Here is a 26,316-nt window from a genome sequence, read left to right as displayed (position 1 = left end):
ATCCAGAAATATTTTTATGTTTGTTTTTGTTTACATGCTTAAAAATGAACTGGTCATCACACTAGGCACCAAAGTGTGTGGTGATTTTTTTTTTTTTATCACACTTCACTTAAGGTGTGAAGTGTGATTAAAAAAAATAAAGTTATTTTAAGTGTGAAGTTATTTAAAAAAATAAGTGTGTGTGTGTGTCTGTGTCTGTGTCTGTGTGTGTGTGTGTGTGTGTGTGTGTGTGTGTGTGTGTGTGTGTGTGTGTGTGTGTTTTGATATATATATCATACGGCCCTTCCCTCCATCCTCAGGGCACCAGCAAAGGAATTTCATCTTATCAGTAAAAGAATTCTCCAAATGGACCATTCATTAAATTAAAATTATGTAAATTTGAGTGAGATGGCCATTTGAATAATCTGAAGTATTTGTGAGATTCCTTAACCCTTTAAAGCTCTTCTGTATCATCAATACAAGGAACACACAGTTGTAATAAAATTTGTTTTATTATCAAAAAAATAAATTAGGAAAACTAACAAAAACTACATAATGGTACTAAAATGCTTAAAGATAAAATAAATTAATAGGTAAATAAAGGGCATAGGATGGAAAGATGTAAGTGGTTATATTAGATGTAGCAATGGCAAAGTATGACTTATCTTTTGGAAAGATAAATTGCTGTTTCTCTGTTAAATAATAAGGTGAAACCTTATTGAAAACCTTATTTCTATTTAAACAAATAACTCAATGATTATTTGCTAGACATATTGCTAGGTTATGCAATCTAAGGAACATTAGATAATCATAAACTAATAGTATACACTAATGCCAAGGTCTTTGGAAAGAGGTTTAGTAGTGATATTTACGTTCTCCTTGATCGATTGATGAGTTCGGTGACTGCAACGTCTTCCACTGGGGCTCAGGGCCACGTTACAGTGGGGACAGAGCTGGATTTCATTTCAACAGCCTTGGACACGAAGGAGCTGAGGTATGCTGATCTCCTGGAAGGACCGAGCTTGTTCTTGCAAACTTGAAGAGAAGGTTTGCTCGCCAGAGCTAAACTATCAGGAAGGATAGTTTTATACCTTCCTGATGAGGTGGAGATTTCAGCACCTTTAAACTAATTCATAAAAGGACCACATAAATATTGTTTGACTTGACCAACCTTATTATTTTTCATGACCTAAATGCCTAAACTATAAAAATAAAAAATAATAATAATTGTCAGTGAAATGTAATACCTGTGTTTCTACAGATAGATTCAGTGTCCTTCAACGTTTGGGACATTGGTGGCCCAGCTTGCATGTCGACGGTAAATCAGTGTTTTTTCACGGACAAGGCTCTGTATATGGTGATCTGGAACCTGGCTCTGGGGGAAGAGGCTGTGGCCAACCTGCAGTCCTGGCTGCTCAATATAGAGGTCAGGAAAGCTTACATAACATGAAGCTCAATTTAGAAAACTGATTGCTCGTTAGCACCCCCCACTGGTCTGGAGGACAAATAGCTCTCCTGATAAATATTTTACATTGTTTGGATGAATTTGAATTAAAGTATATGTTTCAGTGGTTTGAAAGAAAAGTAAATCCAAAAATTAAAGTTCTGTCATTATTTAGTCACCCTGATCTTATTCACAATCTGTAGTACTTTTTCCATGGAGAGTTTTTTAAATATCTTAACGCAGCTCTTTTACATACAGTGGAAGTTCATAGTGACCAAACTTCAAAAAGGACAAAATAATACCACAAAAGCACCGTAAAAGTAGTCTATATGATTCTATAGTTTAATTATTCTAAAGCCATTTATAACCTTTGTGTGAGGAACAGACCAAAGTTTAAGTTGTTATTAAATAGTGGAATATATTGACCAAATAATTAAAATATTTAGGTAAACTGTCCATACAACCCTTTTTTTTTGCCAAAACTATTCAAAGAAAACTTGTGAAAGAAGTGGAACTGTCTGAATGTGAATGTGTTGTATCTGTGTATCCTCCAGGCTCGTGCCCCTAACTCTGCTGTCATAGTAGTTGGTACGCATTTGGACCTCATAGACACAAAATTTCGAACTGAGCGTATCGCCACATTGAGAGCATACATCCTGGCACTTTGCAGAACCCCCTCAGGCTCACGAGCTAGCGGCTACCCTGACATCACGTGGAAACACCTACAGTTAGTATTATTATCAGTACTCGCTTTAGCTTTCTGTGTTTTGACTCAAACTTACTGTTATTTCTATATATTTTATTTGGTTTTAATTTGTGTGCATGTGCGTGTGTGTATGACAGTGAGGTGTCATGCAAGACTTTGGAAGGGATGGACGGTCTCAAGAGGTTGTTGTTCCATGTCGCTTGCTCCATGAAGGACATCAGTAATCCAGCTAACTGTAACAAATTTGTGGGAAGACTGGTAAGTGTTGGTTAAGATGGTATAGTATGGCTTAAATCAAAGTCTAAAATAAATATTTAATAAAATGAAAAAGCAGAAGCATACCATAGCTCTATCACAAAATTTTCCGTTACATTTATTTAGCAGACATTTTTATCCAGTTCAACCGACAATTATTTGCTCTTATTTTTCTCCATTTGTGAGGAGTCCGTTCTGCAATGTAACATTTCAAAATTTAAATGTTTACAATTTCAAAAGGGGATACTATTGTAAATGCGGGGAATGTATCATGTTTGCTTCTTTAAAGGGGTCATATCTTGATTTAAAATAAAAATAAATAAATCACTTAAACACATTTTTGTGCCAAAAACCACTTAAACACACAAGTTAGTTTTTACCTGTAAACCATAAAGAGTAAGCTATATCACATCAATTTGTATATTGAAACCAGCCTTTGTGACAGATTTAGCTTTTAACACACATTGTTCTCCATCCCCTTATGTAAATGTGCTCAGGTATGTGACTGTCTTTTGGAACATATAGGCCAAATACACAATACAGCTAAATACAGTTGCAAGCGATCACCAAACCTGTTAAACTGTCGGCATCTACGTTTCTTGTTTACAGGTAGGAGATGGTATTATTTGTCAGTCGTCACAATTTAAGGAGTAACTCCTTTATTCTGTTCACAAACAGAAAGATAATTTAGGAGAGTTATCACTCGCAAAACTTTAACTATGTACGTGGCCATAGAGTTTGGAAAGTAACAGTATGTTTTTAAAGTTTAATTAAGCAATCTGATTCAAGAAAAATCTGATTGCTTATGATATTAATCCATTTAAGTAAAATATAATGTTGTAGTGAGGTTAAGCTGTGTGGTTTGTCCTTTTTCTGTGTTTAACAGATTCCCAAGAGTTATCTGATCCTGCAGGAGGCCATAATAGCTGAACATATGAGGAGAGATGCAGCTGATGAGGTTCAGTACCTGACTGACTCACAACTGGAGCAGATCATTGAGAACAGTCCTGCCAGTGATATCAAATATTATGAGGACCTGCAGACAGGTAATGCATAGGTTATTACAATGTTATTCATCTTTAGAATTACCTTCCAACAAAATGTGTCATATGTCATAAGTAAATAATAACATGTTTATTTTAGGGTTGTGTGATAGATATTTCAGTGACCATATCAGCCAATTTTATTATGCCAGGGTACCAAAAATGAAACAGTTATTGCAGTACATACAGTAATGTTTTAAAGGTGGACTCTTTTTGCTTGTGTCATCTTGGACTTACAGTGACACATTGTGCTGTGGATGCAGCATCATTCAAAATCAATGCCAATACAGATGCCATTGCAGATATTCACTATTCACAATCAGCCATGATAAATGTAATCCAAGAGTGAAAGTGTACAATAACAAGATGGTGTAACGTATTCAGTGCAAAGGAGGAGGCGCGAACCGGCTTGACGATATAAATAATAGTTTAATTTCAAACTCAAACAGAAGACAAACACACACACACACACAACGGACATCTCTTTCTCGTCGCACCACTGTCTGCCATTTGCCTTTATCCCTCTCTGAGGCTTATTTAGCCTGATAAGGGACCAGGTGTGTATGATCACGACCTGGGCCCCGCCCTGCCACAGACGGTTATTGTGATTAAGTAAGTAGTATTCAGCTGGTCATGTGATTCTAAAATGGCAGCCCCCATGAGGGCGTCCCTGCCTCTTGTAGAATAAAACAGCTTTTATAAGGTTACCTCATCTCTACATGAGCACATGACCAATCTCCACGCAGCATACTTGAAGACTGTAAACACAAATTTGAAAGATTTGAAGTGGATTTGAAAGCTACAGTAGAAGAGATGTTTTAACTGAATTATGACTTACATTTTGGTCTATTCCTCATACGAATCATTTGGTTTCATAAGACTTGAAATATAGCATGACTGGTGTTTTTCTGGTGCTTTTTTTGTCTTTTCTGGAGCTTTATAATATAAATCATCATCCCCTTTCATAGTATAAAAGCAGAAGCACTGCCATTCTGCTTAACATTTGTCTTTAGTTTTAAAGAAGAAAATAAATAATGTGAGTTTGAACATGAGTAAATAATGACTTGATTATTCAGCAAACTGTTCCTTTAAAATATACTTACATTTTTGTTTAACATATGTAATTCATGTGAATTTGGGTCTAAGCATTATACATTAGCATGTTTTCTGAATCGTTTTGACTCAGCATTAAATTTCCTCATTGAGACTGGCACCGTACTGCATTTCCCTGACACGAGCCACGGCCTGTGTAAACTCTACTTCTTGGATGCTGTGTGGCTGTCTGAGTGTTTGGAACGCATCATCAACCTGAGGGGCTCACGCTTCGTGGCCCGCAATGGCGTCATCAAAGCTGTGGACCTCCGCATGCTGCTGGTTGGAACCGGATTTACCCAGCAAACGGAAGAACAGTACTTCCAGTTCCTTGCTAAGTTTGAGATCGCTCTACCTGTGGCCAGCAACAGGTAAAAGCAACAAGGTTAAAGATATTTACTCTGCTTCAAAACCTTGTGTGATGCCTTGGTGTCTACTGCCAACAAAAGCTATATTCTAACTGAAATGAGCCTCATAGGTGACCAATTAATTAAGAACACTTTACATTAACATCAACTCTGTGCATCTTGCAAATGGTGCTCATCACCTAAAGCGCAGAGGAGATTTTGGTGATAGAATTTTGCTAAACTAATCACGTGATGCTCTAATAAGCATACAAATAAATTAAACAAATATTCTGTAAGATTTTTATACACATTTGCATTTTATATTAGATTAAACTATTAAATATATATACCGATCAGCCACTACATTAAAACCACCTGCCTAATATTGTGTAGGTCCCTTCTGGCACTAACAATCATGCCACGCTCCAAATCACTGTTATCAAATTTTTTCCCCATTTTGATGGATGATATGAACATTAACTGACGCTCCTGATCCATATCTCCATTCCACACGAATGGCTGATTAGATAATCGCATGGATGATTGTTGTTGCCAGACGGGCTGGTTTGAGTATTTCTGTAACTGCTGATCTGCTGGGATTTTTATGCACAACGGTCTCTAGAATTTACTCCGAATGGTGCCAAAAACAAAAATCATGCAGTGAGTGTCAGTTCTGCAGACAGAAACGCTTTGTTGATGAGAGAGGTCAACAGAGAATGGCCAGACTGGTTTGAACTGACAAAGTCTATGGTAACTCAGATAACTGATCTGTACAATTGTGGTGAGAAGAATATAATCTCAGAATGCTATTCTGAGATGCGGGTTGGCGCTGTTATTAGGCAGGTGGTTTTAATATTATTACTGATCGGTGTGTATATATGTATGAGATGCAAGTATATTTCAAATCAACATTTTTCTTACTTTGTCCGCCATCATGGATGATTTTTTTTCACTGAGCTTGTTGCAGTGGGATTACCTTCTCCATGGAGGATAAATGCTGCCTTAGAATTAGGCCTAAAGCAGGGATCTTAGAAGGCAGCATAACCATGCTGCTTATCTTTTCGAATAGCATTCACATCCAGAGCTTGCCACTAGCCATGTTTCCATCCAAGTTGCAAATTTAATTTATGCCAAAAAAAAACTAAATATTGCCAAAACAAAGTGTTAATAAAGGCACGTTTCCATTCCATGAGTTCAAAAGAACAAAATAGTCACTTCCGGATAAATTGTATCCATTGTTGTAGGATTTTCTATATACCATTATTTCAGCATGACTAGATCAACATTTCAGATGCGATGATTGTATTGCTGGTTGGTCCAGTTACGAGTGAATGAATCGGTCACATTAAATTTTTTATGCATATCTTGTATTTCTAAAAAAAAATCAATGAGTTAATTTGGTAAATGTGTTTCCATCATAATTTATGCACATTTCTTCTTATCAAATAAACAATTTACTTCATGCAAGCATATACATTTTTGTATGCCCATTTTGGAGATTTTATTTGTATCTTGGTGTTTCCATGCAGCAGTTTTTATGTGATATACCAAAATGTGCTTAAAAAAACTTGTATGGAAACCCAGCTTAGGATGCATTTAAGTGTAGCCTTAAAAGGCAGCTCAGGCTTTGTAACAGAGCCATAGTTAGGAACTAAATAATTGGGCCTGTGTTTATCCTTTTTACAATCCAGTTTAAGAAATTCAACTTGGTTTGAAACACGTTGCAGCAATGGAGTGCTGTGGCTTAGTGGTTAAATATTTGGGCTGGTAACTCAAAGGTTAGGTTCTTACTTCAAAACATGTGATCCATGAACTCTCAGCATATTGCCCTTGAGCAAGGCACTTAACCTAATTTACTGCATTGGAACCATCCATCTAGTAGTGTACTACATGTCAAGTAATTGCATCACAATCATTTTATGAGTGTGCAGTGTTTTAAAAATAATTTTGCTGCCTTGCTCTAAAGTTCCTTCTTATCGCCACAGTTATCTGTTGCCACACCTTTTGCCCCCCAAACCTGCCATGGACATCCACGGTTTTCGCCATGAGAGCAACAACACCATCCAGAGGCATTTCAAGATGAGCTTTGTGCCTGCAGGATTCTGGGAGCGTTTCATAGCCAGGATGCTTATCAGTTTAAACCTGATGGATTTGCAGGTAAACAAATATTTTTGCAACTCTAATGACTATTTCAAGTAACGATGAAATGCTGTTTACAAACCCATTTTACATGCATTAAGTAAAAAGGGTAAATATTTATTTCATGTTCGCAGGAACTGACCAATAAAACTACAGATTTAAGATTATAGAATACTGCAAAATACTCCTACTACAATCATTTCAAACATATAGTTTGTGATTGTTAACATGATTTTAAATGTTTATTAGCATTTTGAGTTCAAGCATATGACTTCAGCAATAACATCTGGCCAATGCATTGAATGTTTACTTTCATTTTAACCAAATATTTAGCTCAGATAAATTTAATTTAAGCTAACAGGCATTACAAATCTTTGCTTTATATCTTTTACCTCCACAAACTTTCCAATCAAGCTCCCAAGTAAAAGTCACAAAAGTGTATTTTCCTGTGCTTACATGTCCAGCTGGTGTCATTAGACTGACTTTGATGGCTCATTTGTGATGTTTCCTAACAGGCATTTGAGACCAAAAAGAACACAAAGAACCAGAGGAACCACAATACAGTGATCTATAGCTTTGCAGGGAACCAGCAGCGGAATCGATGCAGCACGTTCCGTGTACGTCGCAGCCAGACCATCTACTGGAAGGAAGGTCTATTGGTCACTTTTGATGGCGGATATCTGAGGTTTGTCAGGAGTAACCGAGATAAATAGAGAATGTCTTTTAAAACAATATTTGAATCTGTGCATTTAAAGACAATAGTCAAATCATTTCTCATTTTTTATCACGGACATGACTAAATATACTTACATTTACATTTATGTATTTGGCAGACGCTTTTATCCAAAGCGACTTACAGAGCAATTATTACAGGGACAATACCCCCGGAGCAACCTGGATTAAGTGTCTTGCTCAAGGACACAATGGTGGTGGCTGTGGGGATTGAACTAGCGACCTTCTGATTACCAGTTATGTGCTTTAGTCCACTACGCCACCACCACTACTTCATTAAGTGTCAACTGATATGGGTTTTTAAAGCACAAAGTTCATTTTTAACATTATTAATGCACACTGATATCATGAAAGCAGGGTGGCTGATATAATCAGGGTTGGAAAGAGTACTAAAGAATTTACTCCGAATGGTGCCAAAAACAAAAAACATCCAGTGAGGGGCAGTTCTGCGGATAGAAACGCCATGTTGATGAGAGAGAGGTCAACAAAGAATGGCCAGACTGGTTCGAATTGACAAAGTCTATGGTAACTCAGATAACCACTCAAAACCACAATAGCATCACAGAATGCATCGGTGCTGTTTTGGCGGCACTAGGGGGGACCTACACAATATTAGGCAAGTGGTTTTAATGCTGTGGCTGATCGGTGCATGATCTTTTTCGATCCTGTCTCTTGCTCTCTGTCTGAAAATCTTGGTTTAAAGCTATCTGGCCCTTTAAGACTTCAATGTAAAGGCCCACTGTTCTGATTGGCAAGCTTTGTCCAGTCCCTCAAATACAGCCATATTTGAAACTCAATTTTAGGGTTATCAGATAACGTATACCCAACATCAGAATGTATCAAAACGTTCACTCAAGCACAGCAACGATCAAACACTCATGCCATTTGAAACATTCATGAATTAAACTGTGTACTCACAGTCCGCTAGTGTTTAACCTGTGCATCATTCAGTTCATTTGCATTTTTCAGCTTTGCAGCTTGAATACTATTGTGACTGGTTCACAAGCAATCCTCTCTATATGAGCCAAAAAACATACAATCCACACTGAAATGTTCTGAATACACAAATGTAATACAGTCCATGGTGATTTTGGGTGCTTCAATCAGCTCCAACATTCCAAAGCAGAGACGCTAGTCTTCACCAGAGCGACATCTCACATCTTCAATGTTTGTTTACACACAGAATGTCATGTGTTTTCCCAGACAGTGGAGGCAGCAGGATGAGACGCTTTCTTATGCCTGGTTCTTACATTCTTAGGCCTGGCATGAGCGCCGCATTTTAATTTTTGCACCCATATTAACAAATTACATTGTATAGATTGCAAATGTGAGTCACGTCCCAGACGCGGCAGTGAGTGGATAGTTTCGGAGTTGAGCATATTATTGAGGCGCATTGGGTGCAGTATAACTAAAATAATCAGGAGATTATTGAAAAGACACAAAAGCAAATAAAAATTATTCAAACCGAACCTATAGTACACTGCAATTAATCTTTCTGCATGCAAGTAAACTCAATAAAATAAATACATTATTAATAAACTGCCGGACCTTTTGCCATACTTTTTATATAGCTGTACAGTTTAGACACAATATTAACCAATCACAACCAAGTGTGCTGATAATGATGAAGTGCAAGTGACTGCCCGCTGTTGTCCTTGAAGCATTAATAACCATCTTAAAATGGTTAGAAAATTTGCCGTGGACCCCATAGATAATGTTATTTCCTGCGCATAGGCGCTGCTGTTTCTCGTAGAAGGCACGCAGCCAATGTGAACGTCCAACGTGACTGCCCTGCTCACGTATCGCTCACATGAATCTCCCATGACAGGCCCTCTCTCCTATTCACCTGTGTGACTGAGTTCCATTGGGCTGGGCCAAGGGGGTGCATTGACAAATAATTGGTGTTGATGTCTTGCTAGAGGCAGTAATTATGCAGATGTTTTTGGTCCTTGTGAAGTTCCACAAATTCCAAACAGGCTGTTTCCACAGCCTGGTTTAAATAAATGCAATTTTTCTATTAAGGAGGATGTTTTTAGTTCTGAATCTTACAGTATGTTTTTATTGTACAATGACCTCTTATATGTCAAAAGATCAAGAAAAATTTTATTCCTCATGGCATGCCATTTAAAACAGACCCATTGCCATTTAAATAGACCTATTAAAGTTTAAATAGGGACATGTGCAAGGGATTGTGGGGATCGTGGGTGATAGAAGGCCACAAAGTATGCACTTGATGCATCTTCCAAAATATGGCAAACAAAACCTGCGAAACAAGGCTGCCTCACAATTGAGACAGTCTTTGATAGTGCTTGATGACATTGCAGCCGATATATCCAGCCTAACTAGGTTGCAGACTTCTGATAGAGAAGCACCCATTGTTAACAAAAATTTAAAGTGGAAATTCTTCATCATCCATGGATAAATTTTTTGATAGAACTGACACAGTTTAAGCTGCATTACAGTACTTTTTGGGCTCACTGTTGAAATCTGTGGTTTTAAACCTAAAATACACTCTATGCATGGCACGTAACCAAGTATTTCCAGTAAAAAATACGAACTTCCGGTATTATATTCAGCTACAGTATAGCAAAAGTGTTGAGATATTTTTTTGGGGTTAAAGTATAAATATGATCTCAATAATGAGCTCCAATAACTTTAAAATACATATGATATGTAGCTTGCAGAATAACTGAGTACTTCTGTCTTGTTTTGCTTATTATGTGCAAAGTGTTTCAGTTATGCTGTCATCCAGCGATTGTACTGCAATTTACAAGTGAGGAATACAACAACACCAGAAATTCATGTTAAGCAGTAGATAATAAAAAGAAAATAAAGTCAGGGACATTGCATTGCATTGTGCAAAGTTTTTAGTGCCATCCAGAGCGTGACAAAACATCACTGAGAATACTACACATTACTGATATTTTGTAAATTCCATACTAATTCCATTCTTGTCAAAGCATGAGTGTGCACATGAGTAAAGCAATATTCATAATTTAACAAGATAAATTAACACAACTTTATCAACTTTTTATTAATTTTGTCAATTTATTTTGTCATTGTTAACTGCCCCTTTTTGCTTTGATGATGTCTTCTCAAAGTTGACTTCTCAGATGTATTCCTCCATCGAGGACTCAAGTGCAGAGGTAAAACAAAATAGTTTATTAAGTAAGGGCAATACAAAGAGTTCCCGAAGGGCCAAAATGCAGTCCAAAAGCAGGTACAGGACACAAACAGACTGGCTGGAAAAAGGGGGTGACTAGAGGAGGTTGTGGGGCAGCTAAATGGAGGGGCAGACAAAACAAGCTGGCAATGCAGGATATGAACGGAGCCAGCAGGCAGAAGCGAGCCACAGGCGGCATCCAGGAAGAGAGCTGCAGGGCCGTAGAGCACGGGTGAGAGTAGGTGTGACGTTGCAGACTGACACAAAGAGGGAGCTTACCCAGGGAGGGAGGTGGGTAGGGAACAGATCCACCAAGCAGGACCATCATGAAGGTTTCACATGCAATGTGGTCAAAGCACAGCTGAGCCAAGACCACCATGAACACAGAAACCGAGTAACCGAAAAGCTTCTGTATTGCAGTTTAACTAATATTTCTGGCCAAATCAACACATTTATCAACTGATGTTTGTATGTTTTGAAAAATCAAGTTTGTTGTCAAAACCACTGCCTAGCAGTTAGTGCATCTGCTCTAACATATTGACCTGTGGTACTCATATGGCTGACGTATAGGCGACTAGCACTCAAAATTTGCAGATTCAATTCACCCCTCTTCTTCCTATCATTTCCTGTCCTTTCTCCAATATTTGTATCAATAAATATAGCAAAAAGGCAGGTGTATTATTTTGAGTCTTTCTCCCTCATTACATTCAATGCAGACTGTAAGCTCACAGCATCAGGTCTTGAAAATGATTTAGTTGATGATGAAAATGATTTAGTAAAAATAAACAATAAGAACCGGTTCTTGGTTCTTAACCCTAGTGTGTTCAGCATTTTGGTTTAGGCCTCACACAATTTCTCTCCCACAGTGTAGAGTCATCTGACCTGAATTGGAAGAAGAAGAAAAGCGGAGGGATCAAGATTATCTGCCAGTCCGAGACTAGAGATTTCTCTGCAATGGCTTTCATCACTGATCACGTTAATGCTCTCATAGAGCAGTGGTTTCCTGGTGAGGATAACTCTAAATATTACATGATGTCACACGTTACACACACGTTGTATCATTGGATTTGTGGGTGGACCATTGAGACATATGCCTTATTATGTCAAGAAATTGAATTGGAATGTCTTTTACCATTCTTGGTCATATTTTTTTTTTCTTGAATGCTTGCCTTATAAAAAATGTATATTCAGGACACCAATTCATTCAATTGAAATATGCTACTTAAGCAATAAACTATTTAAGGCTGTGTGTTACCACTGGTAATGTGCGCTCGTAAGCATGAAATTAAGTGTCATTAAATAGTGATTATATAGCTATGACTAATATAGATGCAGTAGTCATTTTTCCAGTTAAAAGCAGTATTTAAATGGTGTTTGAGAGAAATTTGTGACAGTACAAGGCTTATATTGTGTAACATGAGCATTTCAATGGGTAACACCAGTCACAAGGCCATCACAGACTACAAAGCTACTAACTCCACCCCACCGTCACCAACACCTTCTTGCCTGATGAGGTGAACCACATCTATGGCCGCTTCGATAGGGACAACAAGGATGTGGCCATCAAGGCTGTGGTCTCTGCAGTTCACCAGCCCCTCACACTCTCCACCACCGGTGTGTGTGTGTGTGTGTGTGGCACTGAGCAGGATTAATGCACGCAAGGCTGCTGCACCTGATGGTATCCCCGGATGCGTTCTCAGGGCATGTGCTGTGCAGCTAACTGAGGTTTGGACTGATATATTTAATCTGTCACTAGCCCAAGCAGCTGTCCCCGTGTGCTTTAAAACCACCTCCATCGTGCCGGTGCCAAAACACTCCAATGCAACAAGCCTTAATGACTACCGTCCAGTTGCACTCACCCCCATCATTATGAAGTGCTTCGAGAGGCTGGTCCTGGCCCATCTCAAGACCTGCTTACCACCCTCACTGGACCTCTTCCAATTCGCCTACCGTCAGAACAGGAGCACAGAGGATGCCATCTCTATGGCACTTCACTCTGCCCTGTCCCACCTTGACAATAGAAACACCTATGTGAGAATGCTGTGCATTGACTTTAGTTCACCATTCAACACCATCATCCCCTCCAAACTGATCATCAAACTCAGTGAACTGGGCATCAATTCCTCCCTCTGTAACTGGATTCTGGACTTCCTAACCAACAGACCTCAGTCTGTTAGGTTAGATAATCATACCTCCTCAACCATCACCCTGAACACCGGCGTACCACAGGGATGTGTGCTGAGCACTCTCCTTTACTCCCTCTTCACCTACGACTACACGCCTATACATGGCTCTAACACCATTGTCAAGTTTGCAGATGACACTACGGTGATTGGTCTCATCAGCAACAACAATGAGACGGCCTACAGGGAGGAGGTCCAGCACCTATCATCGTGGTGCACTGACAACAACCTGGCTCTCAACACTAAGAAGACCAAAGAGCTCATTGTGGACAGTCTAAAGCTGGCGCACACACACCCATTCTCATCAACGGGACTGAGGTGGAGCGTGTCTCCAGCTTCAAGTTTCTGGGCGTCCACATCTCTGAGGACCTCTCTTGGACCCTCAACACCTCTACCCTGATCAAGAAGGCTCACCAGCATCTCTTCTTTCTGAGGAGACTCAAGAAGGTCCACCTGTCTCCTCAGATCCTGGTGAACTTCTACCGCTGCACCATCGAGAGCGTCCTCACCAACTGTCTCACAGTTTGGTATAGCAACTGCTCTGCCCATGACCGGAAAGCACTGCAGAGGGTGGTGAAAACTGCCCAAGGCATCACCAATTCCTCACTCCCCTCCATCAAGGCCATCCAGGGCAAACGATGCTTGCATAAGGCACGCAGCATCATCAAAGTCTGTTCCCACCCCAACCACATACTGTTCACCCCACTCTCCTCCGGGAGGCGTTTCAGGTCTCTCCACACCCAAACCAGCAGGTTCAGAGGAAGCTTCTTTCCTGCGGCTGTCACCCCACTGAACTCTAGCTCTGCATCCCGGTGACAATTGACCCCCGGACATTTTGCACTACCCTATCCCACCCATTCTGTTCTATTTATTTATTTAAAAATGTGCATACTGTAATTACACTTATACATAGCCATATTCTACTGCTCTTCATACTACTCATCATGCACATACACTTATTCTTACTGCTCTTATAATGTTACCACACTGCACATAGCTATACATACTGTACATATCTGTCTGGTTCATACAGAATAGCCATATTTACTCTGTTTTTCTTATTATGTATTATTCTTACTACTATGTTAATGTCACTGCTACTACATTGCACATATCTGTACATGTTGTTCATACACTGTTCATATTACATAGCCATATTTATTCTGCTCTTTAACACTGCAATATATTTCTTGTCCTGTCTTTGCACCACCTGTCTACACTTGAATATCACATTGTACCTTTCTGCTTTTTTGCACTTCTGGTTGGATGCAAACTTCATTTCGTTGTCTTTGTACTTGTACTCTGCACAATGACAATAAAGTTGAATCTAATCTAACAAGATGGGTTTTTATGTCAGGAAAAAAGACAAATATGAATTTAGAATAAACAAAACAAGGGTGACAAATGTGAAAACGTCTTGGTAAATATCAAAAACCAATAACCCCAGGGTATTACTATGCAATTGCAGGGGTGTATTGCGTGTTGTACACAGGTGTCATCAATCTTGATGCACAAGCATAGCATAGACCCTCTGTGAAATCTTGTTGACACTACTGAAACGCTTTGAGTCAAAAGTAGAGGTGCAACACAGACACACTTATGTAGACCCAATGAGGCATGCTGTAGTTTTTCAATTACCAGTGAGTGACTTCATTAGTTCACTCCACATAAAGCATGGTAACTATACCAGATTCATCATCACACACCTGTTTGATTCAAGAGTATCCCTTCAGGGCATCCACACAACTTCAAATGTGACATTGTGGTACACAAATGTTTGCCAACCAACCTGTTTGTGTGTAAAGAAGCTCCGTGTGGTGTACGATAATCAGCAGATGCATTAATTAATGTTGATGCGTGTATATTTTGTAAGTAGTAATCTTCTTTTAAAGGAAGGAAATCAAGAAAAATTAAATTTCTCTTAAAATATGCATGTTGTTTCAAGTCTTTATGTCTTTCTTATGTAGAACACAAAAAATGTTTTAATGAAGATAGCCTTCTATCTTTGCAATACTCTGGCAGTTGATAGCGCCTCATTTTAAGACTTAAAAAAGGAACATATCAAAATAGAATTTGTGTGACTTGCATTATATTCCTAGTCTTCTGTTGGCATATGATAGGTTTAAGTTTGCAAGCATCATCCATTATGAACATCGCTTGCATGATGAGAACTTTGAGGAAATATTGTTCACAGTGGCACACGCATTCATGTTGGAACTATTTTTAGCATTAAACTATGCAGGTTCTTGCAAGAACACAGCATTATCAAGCCCTTATTGTTAAACCATAGTTTTATTTTTACAGTAAATTTGAATGTCCATGTTTTGTCTCAAACGTAACATAATCTGTACTTTTCTCCGGTCTACAGCACTGACAGCCAGCGAGAGTGATGGCTCTCTACTCATCGAGCAGTATGCTCCCTGCCCGTACTGCAGCTCTGTGCCCAGAATCTCAGACCCTTTACCTCGAGACTCGAATCACAGCACGGTACACTACTTCAACATGGAGGACTGTGTGCTAGCAGCTGTAGACAAGGAGCACATCAGCTGTCCAAACCACCCCAAACAGCCTGTGCCCCTACAGGAACTGGTACCTGAGCTCTTCATGACAGATTTCCCTTCCCGGTGAGCTCACGTTTTTTGTTTGCCGAAATTAAGCGTGCAACCTGCAAATAGGCTGGTTCGTGTGCAGTTTAATTCTGAGGTTTTCTCCGGTTATTCCACTGTCTACATCCTATTATACAGTCCATTTGGGGGTGTTCACTGTCCTTTTCTGCATATCGCGGAGCTGTTTTGTGGTCTGCTCTGCATAACGCAATGGCTCATTTTAGAAAAATAAAGTTGGATATCTTCGGCATAGCAGTGGAAACTTATTCCACAATTCCTGATAATATCTCCATGGGGAAGAATATATATGGAGAAAAGTAGAAGCCCTAAAACTGATCCTTGTGGCACTCCATACTTACATTTACATTTACATTTATGCTTTTGGCAGACGCTTTTATCCAAAGCGACTTACAGAGCCCTTATTACAGGGACAATCCCCCCAGAGCAACCTGGAGTTAAGTGCCTTGCTCAAGGACACAATGGTGGTGGCCGTGGGGCTTGAACCTACAACCTTCTGATTACCAGTTATGTGCTTTAGACCGCTACACCACCACCACTCTAACACCTAAACCATGCTAATGCAAGTCCACACATGCCAACATAATTCTCAAGCCTATTTAAGAATATGTCATGATCTATGGTGTCGAAGGAAGCACTAAGATCTAAAAGCACTAGAAGAGAAATGCAGCCACGATCAGAAGATAAGAGCAACTCTGACAGTGCAGTCTCTGTACTGTGATGGGACCTGAATCCTGACTAAAATTGTTCATACTATTTCTCTGTAGAAATGAACATAGTTGGGTGGACAGTACCTTTTCTAGTATTTTCGACATAAACAGGAGATTTGAAATCGGTCTGTAATTTGCCAATTCTCCAGGATCATGCTGTGGCTTCTTAATAAGCGGTTTGATAACTGCCATTTTAAGGTTTTTTGGGAAATGTCCTAAGGATAGCGAGGGGTTGATAATATTAAGAAGAGGTTCTAAGATTACAGGGAATATCTCTTTTAAGAGCTTAGTTGGTGTTGGATCTAACATACATGTTCTGGCTTTTGATGTTTCGTTAAGTTTTGTTGGCTCTTAATGACATATGACAGCGAAGGATTGAAGTTGCTCGTGAGGAAAATTTTGAGATACTGTTTTCTGTGGTACTGTAACAGACTATTGCATAATTCCAATTTTATTTCTGATTATTTCAATTTTATCAGTAAATAAATTCATGAAGTCATTACTATTGTGCTGTGACGGAATATCAGTCAAGGCTTTATTCCTAACCGATTAGTCCATAGTACTGAATAAACACCTAGGATTGTTTTGGTTCTTTTTTATGAGTTTGCTCAAATATTCTGACCTGGCAGCTTTTAGTGCCTGTCTGTATCTACAGACACTATCCTTCCATGCACCACAAAATAAATCTAATTTTGTATTCTTCCACTTGGGCTCCATTTTCCGAGCTGCTCTCTTGAGAGCATGAGTGTGATCATTGTACCATGTTGCAGACTTTTTTCTTTAATTTTAGAAGGGGCGGCGACCTATCAAAAGTGCTAGCGAAGACTGTATTTATATTTTCTGATATTACTTCAAGTTATTTGAGACTTTTTAGCTTACTGAGTATATGCGACAATTTCTTGCTCACTGCTGTAATTTTCATGTTTGAGACTTCTGTGCGTACATCCGCAGCAAGCTCAGGATTTACAAGCTCAAAGGTTTCCTTCCCTGGAGAGCTTGAAGGATTCATAAGGAATGCGGGGCCTGAAAGCCATAAAATGTTTGCAAGGGGTGCAGCATGAATGATTGTTGTGGCTATATCTGCTGGATGTTTGTCAGTGTGTACATAATACCACTACAGAGGCTGACTAGATCTTTTAATCCTTAAGACTCAGTTGTTATGTACATATAGAAACATTTGGTCTGAATATGTATGTTTACCAGTACCACCTTGCTATCTGTTTAGAAGATAATGGCATCGAGATTCATGTCCGTATATGATGTGATGAGGTCAGCCAATTCCACTGCTAAAACTGCAGTGCAGAGCTCCAACCTGTGCAGCTTCTGAGGATGAGGTTTCTGCATAGTCCCTAGGAATTTATAGATGCCTAAGCTCCTGCAGATAATCTTGCCACGTGACCCATGACTCTTCCATGTCCTATGGCAGTGGATAGTAGCAATCAGTGTTCTCCAGTGTTAGTTCTCACAGAATTAATTTTGACAGTCACTAGGGCTAAGATCCCTAAAGGGTTGTACAGACTATTAACATTTGACAAGACTCCTCGATGTGTGAAGGGGTTTATATCTGTTAAGTTGCCTTTTTTGAGGTCCCAGTTTAGACCCAGACTACGTTGTCTGTGCTAAGTTCCAAGTCTTTCAAATCGCTTGCATAGTCTTGAGATGGGGAAAGCTTCCATTACTTCTCTCCTATCTGAGGCAATTTGATGCAATCTCATGTTTGAATTGGCAAGGATGTTTTGTGTCCGCTACCGGAAACTCACTGCTGGTTCTACGGTGGGAAGGGGTAGAAAATCATAGTTCACGACTTAGAAATCACATACTACAAACTGTTGCACTTCAGGATCATGATCTTGTCCTCCTTGATGGACGTGATCTTGTCCTCCTGAGGCCATAAATGACTACGGCTGGTGACTGACTATTTCTGAAGACGTGGACCTTCATATGGTCCTGTACTAAGCCTTTTTTGAGGTTATTGTCTTGAAACCAAGAAATCTCAGAACAATATTTTCTAGAGATGCACCGAAATGAAAATTCTTGGCCGAAGCCGAATAATAATGAAACGCTTGGCCGAGGGCCGAAGGCCGAATACCGAACATGGGGTTTCACATTTTTTCCATTTTTGACAATTTTTTCACCATTGCATTAATTAAATAGTAAAAATTTGTTTTTTACTATTTTGTCTTGCTTTTCAGAGAAAAAAAAAAACAAATTACAAAAATCAAATTTAAAAATATTTATTTAACACTGAACAATTTTTAAAGATTCCAGCAGATATTATACAAACAAAGCACAATATAACTTCTATAAATGTACAAAATAAATTAGTAAAAAAAAAAAAAAAAAAAATGTATTTGGCCATCTTTGAAGCCCCCCTTCTTGACTAGCCTATGTTAGGCCTATAACTAACTGCTGAAAGTAGTTGTAACTCAACAAAAAGTGCATTGAAATGTGCAAAAAATGTGGATGAACCCACAACAAATGAATAACTGTCCTAGACATAAGCCTACTTAGCCTACTTCTTCAGAAAAAGTGGCAGGTTCTTTTTTATGAAAAGTATCTTCTCTGCTTTCTCACATGAAAGTCGGTTCCTCTTCTCATCGATGACATGAGATGCAGCACTAAACAGTCTCTCCCTGTCTGTGCTTGTGCATGGAGCAGACAAGTACCTGGGATCAGAATAGTTACAATTTTAAATATTGCAGTTTTCTAAAAGTTGCTCATTTCAAAACAAACAATGTCTCAGAGATAATGAAATGGTTGAAAACCGGTGTAGGCCTACTATTTTACTACACTGAAAATAGAACCAAATACATAATATAAAATACAGTAACACTTTACAATAAGGTTCCAATTGTTAACATTATTGCATTAACAAGCATTAACTAACAATGAGCAATACATTTGTTACAGTATTTATTAATCTTTGTTAATGTAAGTTAATAAAAATTAAATTGTTCATTGTTAGTTCATGTTAGTATAAGTGCATTAACTAATGCTAACAAATACCACTTTTGATTTTAACATTGTATTTAGTAAATGTTAACATTTAAGATTAATAAATGCTTTTAATAAGTGTTTTTTATTGTTAGTTCATGTTAACTAATAGCCTATTAATGTTAACAATAGAAAATACTTAAGTTTTACCAAAATATAAATAAAATCTTAAATTAATTTCCCATACAAGTAGCCTACCTGCGTGCCATCTGTGCCAGGTCGGGAAAGCGACCTTGATTGGTCCTCCAAAACTCGAGAGGGTTATTGCTCCTGGGAGTGGGGACTTCTGAGAGATAAGCATCTAACTGTTGAGCGGTTGAGCTTGTCCTCTGTCTTGCAAATGGGTTATTCTCTTGGAGGATCTCATCGAACATGTCAGACAGCGAGACGGTGCACGGCTCATCTGTAGTACGAGCCCGTTTTCGCTCTGCGCTGTTTTCATCTCCTGCGCTGTGCATCACCTGACCGTCTCCATCACCTAGCGGCTTTCCCAAATCCAACTCGGCCTGGATCATTTCTCGTGTGCGCAACTTTTCCCCACATCCAAGTAATGATCTTTATATCGTGGATCAATTACAGTCACGATACAGTACAGGGGTTCTGAGTCCGCCTGACTAAATCGTGTGCTGACAGCCTCTAAGAGTGCACTTTTAGTTGTTTTCACTCCGTGGTCTGTTTCAGCCTCTTTGTTTAAAAGTCGCTTTAGTGCTGCAAATAATGGTATAACGTCTGCCACAGATGCATCAGATGAGCTTATTTCTTTTGTTATCTGCTCAAAGGGGGCGAGAAGATGGAGAACGTTCTCGATTAACACCCACTGGTATGCGGTGAATGTCGCGGGCAGATCATGATCTGCTATGTATGTAGCCAGGACTCGCTTTTGCGCAAAAAGGCTTTCCAGCATATAATATGTACTGTTCCACCTTGTGCTCACATCTTGTTGGAAACGTTTTTGTGGCGTTCTGAGCTGTTCTTGGATAGATTGTAGACGCGCATATGCAAGCAGGGAATGTTTGAAGTGGCCAACAATTTTCCTGCCTAACGCTATCACATCCGCTATACTGCGCTGACTTAACAATCCCTCGTTGACTGCCAGTTGAATTGTGTGTGCCATACACCGTATGCCTTTCAGATTGCTGTCTTCCATGGCTTTAGCCATATTTCTTGCGTTGTCACTGACTACCGCATGCACTTTAGATCGGTCGATACGCCAAGTGTCAAACATGTTGGCGAACGCCTTTGAAATGGCTGCAGCTGTATGGGACCCTCTAAACTCTTGTGAGTGCAGCACAATCTTTTGTAGCTTGAAATCTGTGTCGATCCACTGCGCAGTTAAACTCAGCATACTGGTGGGGCTTACATCCGAGCTCCATATATCAGTCGTGAAGCTGAGGGCTGCAATATCTGTAGCCAAGAGCTCATGGACGTGAGTTGAAACGACGTTATACATCTCAGGTAAGCACACGTCTGAGAAATGCCGTCTACTAGGTATGGTGTAACGGGGCTCAATATGGTCTATAAGCCTGCGAAATCCAACATCCTCTACAACCGAGAATGGTTGATCATCCAATGCGATGAATTCCATTATCCTTTTCGTAATGCCTTTAGCTTTGGCACTGTCACTGGCAAACTTTTTTGGCCTTTTATAAGAAGCCACAGATGGAGTGGGTGTCCTGGGACTGGGAGGAGCTACTTTCCTTTTCGCTGCTGTTGCTGCCGCAGTGTCTTTCTCGTACTCTGCATGCTGCTCGGGGTGTCTTGATTTTAAGTGATAAATTAAACTTGTAGTGCTGTAAGTTTTTGCAGATGCACCCCCTCTGGACAATTCAGCAGAACAGTGTCTGCAAACGGCCGTTTTTGCCTCTTTCTCGGACACTTTAAAGTGCTTCCACACCGCCGACATTTTTGCTGCATTTATAAAGCGTGCGCCTCTCACTTATGTTACTATTTGATCGCGTCATCAAAAACGTCATGTTTGAATGAGCACATCCACAAAGGAATTATTGAGGTTGATTCCCGTCAACAGCACATCATTGAGGGAAACACCTTTGCATTTGGCACTGTAATCAAATACCAGCCGGATTTGTCCAAGCTTCTTCGGATGGTATAAACCAAAGATTGGAAGGTACCACTTTTCCACTTCTTCCTTGAGAGGAGAAGCCACCTCTGCAAGCCCATTCTCGCAGATCTTCTCCATAAAGGAAATTAAGTGTTTACTCACCTGTGGTTTCCTCTCAAAGTTGTGCAGGAGGGATGAGAGCCATTTCATTGCCTGTGCCCTGTTGTTAGGAAGATTCTGTCTTGGGATCTTCAATGGCAGTGGTGTTACATAAATATTTGTTTTCCATCTTTCGTAAACCTTTCTTCCATAATCTTCAGGAAAAGGATATTTTCAATGGACAAAGCCATTCTATCATCGTACTTTCTTCGCTCGAACATTGTGCTGTCCAAATGGTCAGATTTGTGTGTGGGAGTAAGTTTTCTGTTGGAATGCGGATGGAGGTGATCACTTTATCGCTCCTTAACCTGAAAGATATTCAGACATTTTTCGAAGCGTGAAGGCTGTCCTTTATCCAAAGTCTTCGTGCATTGTTTGCTGAATGTGAGCGGCTTATGTACCTTTCCGAGACAAACAGTGCCTACAATGACCTATCCCAGGTCTAGTTTCTGAGTGTATGGTAAGTCACGAGGACCAATGATTAGCTTGCACACTTTATGAATTCTGAGAACATCCCATCCAAGGAGTAAGATGTGAGCCTCTGATTGAAGTTCTGGGATGTGATGAGCCACTGCCCTTAGATGTGGATAGTGGAGAGCAGCAGAAGGTGTAGGCATCTCTGATCTGTTATTGGGGATCTCATTACACTCAATCAGTTTGGAAGTGTAAGGCTAATTTGCCATCTATGGATTCAATTTGGAAGCCACTGTCTCCACAATGTCAGCACAGGTTTTTATAGAATATGAAGAATTGTGGCCTTGGACGCCAAAGATATCTGTTACTTGTCATCAAGTATTGCATAAAGCCTAACTGCTCTGTCTCTATAACATATAGGATAGACTCTGACAAGCCCTGCCAGTAAGATCACCATCACAGACTTGAGTGTATTGTGATGTGATATCAGATGACTGTACAAGGTCTCCCTCCCTGTCATCCTCTGAATGGGGGCTGGTTTCTTTTGTCAGCATTATTAGTTCTGGGTGGAGGGCTGTGTTGTACTTTTCGCTGTCACATTCTGTGCATTTACAGTAATATAGGCTTTGTAGTTTTTTTGCAATGTGAAATAAAGACATGCAGCATCTGAAGCAAATTCCATTTTCTTTTAGGAATGTTTTACGTTCTTCAAGAGGATTTTCTCGAAAGACTCCAGTAGGGGATGTGTCTTTTTGTGCATGGAGCACAGCTTGTCACAGTCATTGCCTTTGGTGAAGGTATTTTCTAAGTTAGAGGTAACGGTAGAAGTCTGTTTTGTTGACTGAAATCTCTTTCTGTTATTGCTGCTTCCAGGGAGGTGTTTTGGGACTACACGAGATGTAAAACTGAAACTGAAAATTTCTGATCCTCTCCTGTTCACTAATAAACGCAAAAAAATAAGGCCACGAATAACCACCTTTCTTGAAATCCAATTTTGTTTTCAGCTATAGGATTTACACCCCGAGCAGTGTCAAGTACTGCAAGTCCAGGCAGATTTGCATCAAACTTGGCTGACTGTAGCTCCATGAGCAAGTCACTCAACTCTTAGTTTTGCATAATCTTTATTTTATAACTTGGCAAATCTCTGGAGACATTTGAATAGTGAATTCTCTATCACCTCAGGTGAGCCATAATACTTGTCAAACCTGGCCCAAATGGTAAATGGTCTGAACTTATATATCTACACCTTTTTAACCTTAGCTGTATTCAAAGCTTTTTGCACTGCGTCTCATTCACCCTTTCACACACACCTTCACACACCAGTGATGGCAGAGCTGCCATGAAAGGCACTAGCCTGCCATTGGGAGCAACATGGGGTTCAGTGTCTTGTCCAAAGACACTCTGCATGTGTTCTGAAAAGAATGTTGCCAGTCTCTGTAACTTTCTGATCATTGAATTTTAGCAGCCCTGTAGAGACAAGTTCATGGCAAGCTAAATAACGAAAAATGTCAGTCATATTGGAATGATTGTGCATGTAGGCAGCAGCAGATGAGAGCCCTGAAGATATGTTTCCCTCTGGATGGAGAACTGGAATGTTGTGTGGATGTGAATGATGACCTTGCCTTATTTCATCATCAGAAAATGTCTCTACACTTATGGAGATGGGCTATTTGGGCTGTTTTTCTTTAACTGCTGCATAACATACTCTTGTGTGCTGTGCTGGGTCAATTAGAGTGTGAGTGTTTAAGAGTCTACAACTTAGCCTTTCACTGTGATGATTAGAAGCAGTTTCAAGTGCATCAGCAATTGATATAGCTGCAGCTGTTTCTTTTTATTTTATCTTAAGTTTATTAAATGAGCAAAAACTGCAATAAAAACCTTGCATAATTAATCCTTTAAAGCAAGGATTCAGGCTATTGGCCTTATTACAACTGTAACTTACATTAGGCCTGCTATAAACATTCTCTTCAAAGAATATTATTTAAGGTCATGATTTGTGAGTAAAGCAGTTTGGTGCAACCTTATTAGTAATTCCTAAGAAACCTCTGTAACAAACACTTGACTGTGTGATGTATTGTAATGTCTTCCAAGCTGCTAGGGGATGCTAGAGTGCTTTAAGCACCACATAAATAGTGGCCTAAGGGGAAGAGTATGACAGATCAGCTTGTGGTAATAGCAGTGTGGTTTTTCACTCTGCTCTTCTATGATCCTAATGATTGTCCTTGTTGAGAATCTTCTGTTTAGTGCTCAAATGAATAAGAAATGTCCATGCCTTCTGCAGCTTCTATTGGTGTTTGAGCTATCATACCTGCAAAGAACGTTTGCTAAGGGGTTGGAAAAGCTTGGAGACCAAGAGTAATTTTTGTTTGAATTTTAGTTATTGCTACAACACAAGGCTGTTACCTTCATTTATCATCTCTCATCATCAAATGCTATATAGAGATGCACCAATTGCAATTTTCTTGGCCGATTTCAATTTCCGATTTTTTGCAAGTGTGACCTGCCGTTCCCGATTTTCTTTCTAAGAACTATTATTGACCACATATACAAACAAAATCTACCTTTCTTCAATGCTAAATTTTATTTTCATAATAAAATAAATTATTAAACATTACAATTTCCCCCAAACTGCACTAAGTTACAGGATCTTCTCTCACTTAAACAACTCTCAAAATAAAGCGCTCTGTGACTAGAAAGAGGTAGAAATAACAATTAACTGCAAATGAGTTGCTTTATATAACAGATGTCATTTTCCACTATTTTTATAAATGGACCTTTTTCTCTTTATTACTCGTCTAACAAAACAATTCCAAAGATCTGAAAAACTGAAGTGTCCAATACGCTCAACTTACGGTATATGTACAAATATCAGTTGTAAAACTGAGCACTGCTTCTGGAACGGCTTGCATACCTGTCAACACTCCCGTTTTTCCCGGGAGTCTCCCGTTTTGTTATTTTTCCCAGAAAAACTCCCGTCATTTGCATGGCCCAAACCACGTTATATGAATAATCAAATCAATATATTATTTCAAGGTGGTCCAGTTGCCTGATCTTGAATGAAACGCGTCCTACTCACACAATCGACACATCCTACACATTACAAATCATTTATGACCACAATCTGGCAACCTACAACCCATTTGCGCTGTTGATATCTGCGCAGGCAGTAGACACGGGATGTTAAATCAAGCATCACTTGTAGATGGGAGGAGAAGACTCAGCTGGTGCTCCGGTGAAAAAAAATAAATATACATGTACATTTAACAACAGCTGGATTTGAATTTCATATCCCGAAGCCATATCGACAATGCCCACGCCTTTTGCAATGTGTGTCGCACTGATTTTAATATTGGATACGGTGGGAAAAATTACGTTAAATCACAACGGCACAATTTGTATGTATTTAGCCTGCCTCTGCGATCCAGCACCCCCCCTTCCCCTCTCCCGGATTTGTGTACCCAAATGTTGACAGATAACCGGCTGCGTGTGTTACATGACACAAGATTAAACAACTCTGGCAACGTGACGTCGGAAAGTACCTCCTACTCTGTATTGAGGAAATTTATCAGATTTCTGATCCCTCTGTCCTCAACCAAAACAGCTGGTCATTCAGGGCCATGTATTCCATAATTTTCCTCGTAATTACTTTGGTCTTTTCGCTGCTCATACCAAGGAATGATAGGAGAGGCTGCTGACTTGTGGCTGGCTCTGAGCTCTGGCTAGCTTTAGCCGCTTTCACTTTTTAGCTTCTTTTTTAAAATGGGCATTTTCAGCTGGGTGATGGTGTTATAAATGTCTAATTAGGTTTGTTGTTCCGAAAGTTATTGTGGTGGTTCCCCCACGGTTTACTTTGGCCTTACAATTATAACATATTTCGAACTTTATGTATTCTTCACTCACAGTGAAGATCTTCCACGCCAATGACATGTTTACGTGCAGCTGTGACGTTATTGCCTGCGCCGCTGGCAACAAAACGGACCGGCTTGGAATCGGTAAGACGTGAGGCTGACCTGCCGGTTACCAGTCCGGGAAAATCGTCTAATTCCGGTCCTTGGCCGGTCGATCGGTGCATCTCTACTGCTATAGTTTACTTTTGTATTAATAATGGACTGCACGACTACAAAGATTGTTGTCTGTTGTCTTAATGTATGTTTTCTGTTGCCCTGATTTCCTTTTGCGATGATCGTGACTTTGTAACTTACTGTAAGTACAGAGCCATAACCACAAAATGCATTTAGGGGGACATGCCCATCCATAATCAGATATGGCCAAA

General features: G+C 39.6%; 1 protein-coding gene across 1 annotated transcript in view; it reads left to right on the top strand.

Moving 5' to 3' along the window:
* Positions 1-26,316, top strand: part of lrrk1 (leucine-rich repeat kinase 1) — a 202,344-nt gene that overhangs the window by 56,324 nt on the left and 119,704 nt on the right. Inside the window, exons 16-24 of the mRNA XM_052113495.1 lie at positions 1,241-1,405; positions 1,978-2,150; positions 2,267-2,387; positions 3,271-3,430; positions 4,614-4,890; positions 6,852-7,023; positions 7,521-7,690; positions 11,767-11,906; positions 15,452-15,707. Of these exons, the coding sequence (XP_051969455.1) occupies positions 1,241-1,405; positions 1,978-2,150; positions 2,267-2,387; positions 3,271-3,430; positions 4,614-4,890; positions 6,852-7,023; positions 7,521-7,690; positions 11,767-11,906; positions 15,452-15,707 (1,634 nt within the window). The remainder of the gene's footprint in view (positions 1-1,240; positions 1,406-1,977; positions 2,151-2,266; positions 2,388-3,270; positions 3,431-4,613; positions 4,891-6,851; positions 7,024-7,520; positions 7,691-11,766; positions 11,907-15,451; positions 15,708-26,316) is intronic.

Source organism: Xyrauchen texanus, chromosome 1 (assembly GCF_025860055.1).
Source record: "Xyrauchen texanus isolate HMW12.3.18 chromosome 1, RBS_HiC_50CHRs, whole genome shotgun sequence".
Lineage (NCBI taxonomy): Eukaryota > Metazoa > Chordata > Actinopteri > Cypriniformes > Catostomidae > Xyrauchen > Xyrauchen texanus.
The sequence above is the reverse complement of the archived record's forward strand: the minus strand, read 5'-3'. Positions and strand labels throughout refer to the sequence as shown.